Below are 9,191 nucleotides of genomic sequence, written 5' to 3'. Positions count from 1 at the left end.
CGTTCGATCTGGGCGCACATGAGACCCACGAGGTGCTGTCGGAGCAGGACCTGGAGCTGATCGAGCAGCCTGGTGACATCTCCGAGCTTTTGACCGTGCTCCCACACGCGTCCGGCACCGCCGGCGCCGCAGCTGCCAGGAAGCACAACGAGGTACTGGACGAAAAGCGCGCGGCGTGGCAGCAGCGCGCCGATGAGCTCGACCGGCACGCGTACGAGTTTGTCTGTGAGAGCGAAGTCGCTGCTGGGCTCCCCGCCAGCGAGCCGCTGGTGGAGCAGGTGAAGAAAGACGGCGTCGTGCGGTGGCTTGACGAGGACAGCGAGCTGACGGTTGCCGAGCAGTTCGCCGACATGCCAGCCGAGTCGGCACTTTTGGTTGCGGCCACCGCCGAGCGGCCGTCGCTGGAGGCATATGCGGCCGGCCGCATCCCTGGCAGCCGCATGTGGAGGGGCATGGCCGACAACATCGACCAGCTGCGTCGCATCCGCGAAGTCAACAACAAGATCTGGGCAGCCAAGCTCAACGTGCCCGTGGCCTTTCTGGCCGCCCAGGGCCATGCATCTGCCAGCAAGGGCGCTATGGATGGCCGGTCCGACGATGCTGCCACCATTCCCACTCGTGACCTGTATGCCGACCTGGCCGCCCATCCCGACCCGCCTGCCGCATTCCGCCTGGACGCCAGCGGATCGCGGCGGATGCTTGAGCGCGTCATCGCACTGGTCCTGGCCCACACGGGCTTCGAGACCATCTCCGCCGACGCCATGGCGTGTCTCTCCGACTTCATCATCGACTACATGCGCAACCTGGGCCGTACCCTCCGCACATACTCGGACAAGTACTCGCGGTCCATGAGCGCCGAAGCCATCCTCGCCCATACGCTCTACGAGAACGGCTCCGAGGACCTGGTCGAGCTCGAGTACTTTGTGCGGGCCGACACTGAGCGCACCGGCGTCAAGCTGGGCGACATCTACAAGAACATCACCAAGGCATATCGCGATGTCATGTCCGAGAGCCGCCCGGACTCGGCCCTCGACGACTCGGCCCTCGACGGCGCCTTCCTCACCGGTGCAGTCGGCGGGCTCGGCGAAATGGGCGACGACTTCTTTGGCTTCAAGGCCCTTGGGCTCGACAAGGAGCTCGGCATTGAGAATCTCGCCATTCCCCAGCGCCTCTGGAGCGGCCGCGCCAAGACCACCAACGGCGAGGAGGCCCCATCAAACCCCGACGATGCGCTGCCGTTCCCGCCACCGGCGCCCTGGCCACCCATCACCACTCCCACGAGCCAGATCGCTCTGATCCAGCCCTTCCTGTGCGAAAAGCTCAAGGCCAAGAACGGCGTCTGCCCGCCAGGCTTCGAGCATCTCCTGGACGAGAAGCCCGAGGAGGGCGCCGCTGGTAAGGACGCGCCCACGATACCCGACGCCTGGGAGCCCATTCCTGAGGACGACGACCTGCCGCCAAAGACCCGGTATGGCGCCGCGCGGCCCAAGGTGCCGGCACCCAATTACCTGACCCACCCGCGCACCCACATGCACGTGGGATCGGGGAAGCCCGCAGCGCCCGCCAGTCGCTCAGCCAAAAAGAAGCCAGCCAAGACCACAGCCAGCAAGACCACAGCCGGCAAAACGACGGCCAGCAAGACGACGGCCAGCAAGACCACTGCCGGGGGCAAGTCGACCAAGTCGAGCGAGTCAAAGAAAAAGAAATAGAGGGATACATGCATCCTTTCTTCGCCGAATGGACCTATGATGCAATAGCTGTAGCGGTGAATGTGCATGCACACTGGCGATGCTCTCTCTGGCTGTAGTCTTGCAAATTAATATCTATTTTGGGCACATCCTTCATCCTCTTGCCAGGTGTCACAGGCAGACGTGGATTGGCAGCAAGTACAGTGCCGGTTGTACAGTGGAAAACACCCAATGTATGGTGCTGGAGGGGCGAGGGGATGACTGAAGGGAATTCCATTCCCAGGCCATGCCGCTCCAGCCTCCACCGATCCCCTCTCTCGATCAACTGGATTGGTAAGCCACTTCCAAAATGTTCCGTGACTACTGCAACCCCACCTGCCAGACGCAGTAGTGAGCAAGGTGCTTTCAGATGGGCAGGGGCCCGGGTCGGCCACAGTCAGCCCACCGGCAAGAGGTACAAAAGCCCCTCATCCCAGCCCTGGAAAGGCATCATTTTTCATCTCTTTACTCAAACCGCTCCGTTTTTGCAAGCTCTTTATTGCCAACTACTCACATGTACACGCTTTCGCCAGGCTCCCGCGCATCGCTGGTTTCGCGCGACTCGTCGATCACGCTGTGCACGTACCGCCAGGAGGAGCTGCGCGCTCATCCTGAGGTGCTCCGCATCATTATGCAGTATCCGCAGATCCGGGGCACCCGCCCCGCCTCGCTGCCCAGACACGCGGTCCCGCAGCCACGCAGTCTACGCCAGCCACAGCTGAGCCAGCCACAGCCACAGCCCCAGCAGAGAGCTCCCGACCGCATGGTGCTGCTCCGGAGGCTGCGCAGTAAACTGATTCGGACCAAGCCCACGGGACCGCGCCAGGCAACCGAGATCTAGGTCCGCCTTGTGCATAGAGCCATACACCATCTGTACTATCTCCCAACCACCCCCTTTGTTCTTCCCAATTTACATAGCCTGTCAAAAAAGAACGTATGTCTGATAACATAATACATTGAAACGAGACATGGAAAAATAGGTTTTAAGAAAGAAGGAAAAAGAACACGGGTTGGGATGAGCGTTTGGGAGGGGAGCAGAAGAGAGCTTTGCAAAATTATTTACAGCCACGGATGATTCTGATGCTGCGCAGCATGCGGCGGCAGCACCTGGTACGGCTGCTGCATATGGTGATGGTGGTGGTGCATGTACTGCTGCGGGATAGGCGGCATTGGCTGCTGCTGCTGTTGCGACTGCTGCTGCGACTGCTGCTGCTGCGTGGCAATAATCGGCGGCTGCGGCGACATTGTCGGCGGGTTGGTGCGGCGGCGGCGCTGGATATTGACAATCTGGTCCGGGTAGTCCCGGTGGAACATGGCGTGCGAGAACATCCACCACAGCTTGCCATCCGTGTCGGGGATCTTGCGCCGCTGGTCCGTCAGCCGGTTGAAGCGGTAGTCGTTCAGATTCTTCTCGACCGAATGGTAGTTTTGCGCGCGCAGACCTGCCGCCTGCAACGCCGCCAGCAGCTTCTCCGAGGACGAGAACTTGAACGCCGTGCCGTCCTCGGTCCACCGGATCCATGACTCGTTCTTCGGCTCCTCGATAATCCTACATGTGCATGAAAATTAGGCATGAGTGGGGTGGGCGGAAGTGGGAACTAACCAAAAGCGGGCGTGGCCCACTTGCCTCGTTCATGCATTTTGGCCAGATGCATGACAGAGGAGCATGCCGCTTTTTTTCCCACTGGGCTATTGCAGTGGGACTAACCTACCTGTGCAGAAGAATAGGGAACAGCGGGGTGTCACTCGTCCGCTGCCGCTGCGTGAACGTAAACGACCGGTCGCGGATGTTGGCATTGCCCAGCACGTGCGGCAGCCCGCCGCTCTGCTGGTGGTGCGGGCTGTCGGTGCTCTGCGAGCGGCGCCGAGCCGTCCGCGAGTCGTCCAGGGTCGCTGGGAAGCTGCGCACTGCGCCTGGCGTAACCGACGGCATGCTGTCGGGCGTCAGCGTCGTGGCAGCGCTGGCTGGCGAGCCTGCCATGGTGGTCGCGCTGTGGTACGTGTGGAACCGCTGGTGCGCCTGCATCGGCGGCAGCGTGTTGGCCGGCCGCGAGCCGCCGTGCGACGAGATGTTCAGCGCGGGGGGCACCGAGAACGTGCCTGTCGAGCCGCTCGATGCGCTGGAGCTCGCCGAGTGGACCCCATGGTTGATTATTGGCCGCAGCGGCGTGTGCTCGGGGCTGAGCGGCGTGTGCTCTGGGCTGGCCAGCTCCATCAGGCCCTGCATGCCCGTCAGCTCGTCTTCGCGGTACTGCGTGCGCGCTGGAACCGTAATCGCCTGCCGGTGGTTGTCCTGCGGCGCCAGCAGCGCACTGACCGGCACTGAGCTCGATGGCTCCTCCTCCATAATCACGTCGGCTGACACGTCGTGCGACGGCTGCGACGTTGACGACGTCAAAAACTGGATGCTCGTGCGATAGTCCGTGCCGCCACCGCTGTGCGGTGTCTGTGTGGCCACTGGCGACTCAGCGCCATACATGCTGCTACTGTCTCCAGCGGGGCTGCTGCGCGTGTGATCAGAGTTGCTCTACAAACACAAACAATGCTTAGTTTACTGGTAAGTGACGGTGAGAGGGAGGTAAAAAAGGACAATGCTGGGCTTGTTTGTGAAGGGAGCCATTCATTATGCGCTACTGAGCTGCCTCACCCATGTGTCCACGGGGAGGATTCGCCCTTCTTTTTTTTTCTGCTGCCGCTGCTGCACACGCACTCGTCAAAGAGTTGATTGAGAAGCGCGCTGCACTCGGGTACCCAGGCACATGTCCACTGCGCGCACATTCAAAGTACAAAAAAACAGAGGTGGGCGTGCGCATCCCCTTTTCGCAGCCCTCCGTTGACAAATGGCACACAAAAGGACGTGCCACCTCCACACACACGACACATATCCAGGATGCTGTCTACATACCATTATTAGTTATAATTTACTTCCCAGGCCTTTTTTACAGAGCGGGGAGGGGCAATGTGGAAACTCAAGTGCCGTTGCGTAGGATAGCGCTAATGGTGTCTGCTGGTGCAAGATAATGAACCGGGCTTCTTTTTAGGCTCCGAGAAGGTTTCCTTAAAGGTATGAGAAAAAGGGCTAAGCCAAGGGTGAAGGAGGGAGAAAGGAGGGGTCGGGTTAGAAAACGGAAAGAGGGGAAAAAGGAGAACAAGGAATCTTGTTGGCGGTTCTTTCAGTTGGAAAGCGGCGTGAACAAACAAAGGATATAAAAAACGTAACAGGAAGAGAAAGGGAATCAAGGTTGAAGCAAACGAAAGAAAAATCCCGCCTTTTTGCAATGAACGCAGGGCGGTTGCGGCTGGGAGAGCAAAACAGGAACTGGGGAGCAGTGAGGAGTTACACAGTCGAGGAAGACAGGAATAGGTCGGGGCTGGCTTACTCCAGAGAAAGGATGCACACCAGTTAGTGGAGCGAAAATGAAAAAGAATAATTATTTGGAGTGTCAGAGACGAGAGAGGGATGGGAACGAGAACAAGTTCAGAAGCCCAAACCAGCCATTTTGCCGCTCGAGCTCGGCGGGAGGGGGTCATTACGCTTACAAGGGCGATTTCCCGGCAGCTGACTGCCACCTAGATGTCCTTTGCGGCACTGGCATTCGGAAGGACTGGAGATCACGGGGGCCTGGTAAGCGTGTTCAGAGGGCTGCGACGCCCGCTGCTAAATTCGCCTTTGGAGGATAATGCCTGCTCGAGGGGCGGGCATTCGCCGCCTGCGGGCCCTCCCTGTCGCAGCCCAGGAACAAGCAGACCCCATTCTACAGCCTGCATGGCTGCCGCTGCCCAAGCTCATTCTCCGGCGATGCCCCCTTGTCTCCGCGACCAAGAACCGCGAACTTCTCGATTCTCACAGTGCAATGTGCTGGAGAATATCTGAAACTGGACTCAATTAACCTCGCTGCCGATTGGATCCGCCGCTCCCCGAGCACAGCTTGTGCTCCTCGCATGCAGAGCGAAATTGCCTTTGTCGATCTCCAATCCACGCTGCGAAATGTGTCTTTTCCCATATACAAATTTCTGGCACGGGGATGCGACAAAGGATACTAAAATCTCACTAAGTAGATTGCAGATCTGGTAATACGAATAGACGTGCTACTGCTACTGCCCCTGCTCCTTCCTGGACTTGAGCTGGCCAAACAGGTCGCGCTGCATGCGCTCGCGGCTCCTGGCCTCGCTCAGATCTGCTGCCGACCGCAGCCCGTTGACAATGTCATGCGTCTTGCCGAAATACACCTCCTGCAGCGCATTGCGCATCTTGAACTCCATGTCCTCCACCATCCGCCCGATGTTGACGATATGTGCGCTCTGATCCTCCACCGCCAGCTCGCGCTCGTCCTGCCGCGTCAGCGACCCCGACAGGTTGATCTCGTTCTGCCGGTCGCCGCGCGTCCCGCTCGCGACAGTGTACAGCATCACCGTGCTCGTCAGCTTGTACTGCGCCTGGCGCCCCTTCTCCAGGACCTCGATCACGTGGATCGAGTCCCACGAGCCCTTGGCACGCACGGTCCCGTCGTTCACCTTCTTGATCAGCACCACCCCCGCAAACGAGTCGTCCATGTCCCACAGGTACACCGACGACACCCCGCCCTCGTAGTACAGCTCCCTGTACGTGGCAAACGCGTCGTTGGCCGCCACCTCCAGGCGCCGCAGGCGCTCCGAGGGCGTGCTGCCGTCCTCCAGCGGCGGGTCGTACGTGTTGCTCCACGGCGACCGGTACGAGTCCCCGTCGCGGTTATAGTCGCACACAAGGTACTCCTTGCCTGCCGTCGTGTCCTGCCGGATCCGCAGCGGCTGGTCCACCGACGAGAGCAGCTCCTCGGTCAGCTCTGGTAGCACCTCCATCAGCGTCACCAGGTTCTCCTCGACGTTCTGCGGCGGCAGCCGGCGCATCAGGTCCAGCGCGCAGTCCATCTGCTGCTCATTTTCGTCGTAATCGGCCATTGGGGCAAGTGAATGAAGTGGATGTGTGATTATAAAAAAAAAAAAGAATGCTAGAGAACTGTGCCAAGTGGAGCAGCAGAGATTTCTGGAAATCGTTCCTGCTGCCAAGCCGCCCCACCTGTGTTGTTTATCTGCCCGCTCCGCCGGTTTGTTTTCTGTTTTCGCCATCTCTCCTCCGCTTTCACTAACCAGTCTCTATTATGCTGAACCCAAAGACCACCCACCGCGAGTTCTTTGGCGTCCCCGGCTCGCTGGCCGTGATGACCGGCACCACCGCCGTCCTGTACGTCTGGTACTTCTCCTGCAACGAGCACAACGGCTGCCAGCTGCCCATGTCTGCCAGCCAGTGGTCCCACATTCTCGCCAGCGCGGCCAACTACCGCGCGTACCTGAGCCTGGAAGCCCTGACGTACTACACCATGTGGTGGCTGTGGCTTGCCCTACTGTACTTCACCATGCCTGGAATCACCCTGAAGGGCATCAAGCTGCGCGACGGCACGCAGCTGGCCTACCCGATGAACGGCCTGCGCAGCTTCTTCTTCACTGTGGCCGTCTGGGCCTTTGTCTACAAGAAGATCGGAACCGCGCCGTTCCTGTGGATCGCCGACCACTACTTCCAGCTGGTTGCCTCTGCCTGGATCTTCTCGACCCTGCAGGCCCTGTTCGTCTACCTGTACTCGTTCCGCGCGCCCTCGGTAGAAACCCCCGGAAAAGACATTGTGATGCTGGCGCACGCCGGCAACTCGGGCAACCCCATCTACGACTTTTTCATTGGGCGCGAGCTCAACCCGCGCATCGGATCCTTCGACTTCAAGTTCTTCAACGAGCTGCGCCCTGGGATCATGGGCTGGGTGCTGCTCAATACCAGCTTCGCCATCAAGCAGCACACTGTCTATGGCAGCGTCTCCAACTCGATGTGGCTCGCCATTGTCCCCCAGATCGCCTACTGCATCGACACGCTTGTGTTTGAGGACAAGGTGCTGACCACAATGGATATCACCACCGACGGCTTCGGCTGGATGCTGTCGTTTGGTGATCTGACCTGGGTTCCCAGCATGTATTCGCTGCAGGCCCGCTACCTGGCCTTCCACCCCGTCCACCACTCCACATGGTTCACCGTGTTTGTTGCCGTGTTTGGGCTCGCCTCGTTCCTCGTGTTCCGTCTCAGCAACAGCGAGAAGAACGCCTTCCGCACCGACCCGAACGATCCGGCTCTGAAACACCTCAAGTACATCACCACGGAGAGCGGCAGCAAGTTGCTGGTCAGCGGATGGTGGGGCATGGCCCGCCACATCAACTATACCGGTGACTGGATGTTTGGGCTGGCGCAGTGCATGGCAACCGGCTTTGACACCCCCATGACTTACTTCTTCTCGGCCTACTTTTTGGTTCTGCTCCTGCACCGCAACTACCGCGACGAGTGCAAATGCCGTGACAAGTACAAGAAGGACTGGATTCGGTACTGCGAGCTTGTGCCCTATCTGTTTATCCCGTTTGTCATCTAGCCACCACAAATACACATGGCTATAGCCACTACTCGCTATGGATGTTATATGAGCAGCTCTAGATAAGAACATAAAACCGCACCGTCAGAATGTTTATCAGAATTAGTGGCAATCTTGATATATCCTGTGCATCAGGGAGAGACATATCCAAGTACACCACGCGTTTCATGGCATGTCCAATACCGTTTACAAATATAGCCAAGTCTGTATTCGCGCCATGAACCTGGAATACGCATACCCATTGCTTGAATCTCTGAATGGGGGTGTGTGCTATCTATCCACGCTTTACATGAAGCCCCAGGCTCGTTCCTGCCGTACAGTTAGCAATGCCAGCCACTACTGCATATAATAATGGATATACAATATACAGACTGAAAAGTGATTGTGACTGCAGTGCATAAAACAAGGCCATGCGGCGAATGCACCGCACCCATGAAAATGCTGGCAGATCGATATTACCATAGATATTTTGACCAAATATCGAGAGCAATGATCACAATAATGGAGCAAAAACATCAAAAAAGCCGTGAGGGGGAGGGAGAATAGTAAAGAAAAGGAATCCCCAGTGTATTGTGCATGCGCGCTAAGAGCAGCTACTGATACGCAGCATCCGAGCCCATTTGAGTGACAAAGGAGTTTTACCTACCCACCCACCATACAGTTCTCTCCGACATTTCTTCCTTCAACTATCTTCTCACCTCTGGGTGATTATATATTGCAATGAACTCGGTTGAGGCAAGTGAGAGTTGTTCACAAGCTGCTATGAGGTATGAACCTATTATTTCAGCTGGTGTATACATAAGAAAGGCAGATCTGATCGCGGATGTAATTCGAGTTCAAATCTGTGTGTAGCAGGTAAATATCAATAGCAATTTAAAAGATGTCTCTATTTGTAAGCAGAATGAGACAAAATCCATTTACAGCTCAACTAACCGCAGGTAAAGTATTTCAAAGAAAAGTAAGATATGCGAGCGTGCTCCTTAGGTATCAGGGGGCCAGAGTCCCAGGTGGTGGTGTCACT

At 57.8% G+C, this 9,191-nt stretch overlaps 4 protein-coding genes across 4 annotated transcripts; 3 read left to right on the top strand and 1 right to left on the bottom strand.

Moving 5' to 3' along the window:
• The first annotated feature begins 1,827 nt into the window (after window positions 1–1,827).
• On the top strand, window positions 1,828–2,816 carry DL89DRAFT_50465 (uncharacterized protein). Its single transcript, XM_040891739.1, has one exon. It carries the CDS (start codon window positions 1,946–1,948, stop codon window positions 2,447–2,449), a length of 504 nt encoding a protein of 167 aa, XP_040739164.1. The 5' UTR covers window positions 1,828–1,945; the 3' UTR covers window positions 2,450–2,816.
• On the top strand, window positions 2,817–4,434 carry DL89DRAFT_50466 (uncharacterized protein). The gene is made up of 2 exons (XM_040891740.1): window positions 2,817–3,026; window positions 3,124–4,434. Exon 2 carries the CDS (start codon window positions 3,281–3,283, stop codon window positions 4,145–4,147), a length of 867 nt encoding a protein of 288 aa, XP_040739162.1. The 5' UTR covers window positions 2,817–3,026; window positions 3,124–3,280; the 3' UTR covers window positions 4,148–4,434.
• Window positions 2,994–3,278, bottom strand: DL89DRAFT_219026 (uncharacterized protein; the record flags this gene model as incomplete). Its single annotated transcript, XM_040884366.1, has 1 exon — window positions 2,994–3,278. A coding segment is annotated over one exon (285 nt), but the record flags the coding sequence as incomplete, so codon positions are not given.
• Window positions 4,377–4,748, top strand: DL89DRAFT_262808 (uncharacterized protein; the record flags this gene model as incomplete). Its single annotated transcript, XM_040885874.1, has 1 exon — window positions 4,377–4,748. One exon carries the CDS (start codon window positions 4,377–4,379, stop codon window positions 4,746–4,748), a length of 372 nt encoding a protein of 123 aa, XP_040739161.1.
• Between the last annotated feature and the right edge of the window lie 4,443 nt (window positions 4,749–9,191).

Source organism: Linderina pennispora (genome assembly GCF_002104995.1).
Source record: "Linderina pennispora strain ATCC 12442 chromosome Unknown DL89scaffold_128, whole genome shotgun sequence".
NCBI lineage: Eukaryota > Fungi > Kickxellomycota > Kickxellomycetes > Kickxellales > Kickxellaceae > Linderina > Linderina pennispora.
This window is presented reverse-complemented; position numbering and strand designations above follow the sequence as displayed.

Coding starts and splice junctions, on each gene's coding strand:
- DL89DRAFT_50465 (XM_040891739.1), top strand. CDS start 1,946: ATGACTGAAGGGAATTCCATTCCCAGGCCATGCCGCTCCAGCCTCCAC.
- DL89DRAFT_50466 (XM_040891740.1), top strand. CDS start 3,281: ATGTGCATGAAAATTAGGCATGAGTGGGGTGGGCGGAAGTGGGAACTA.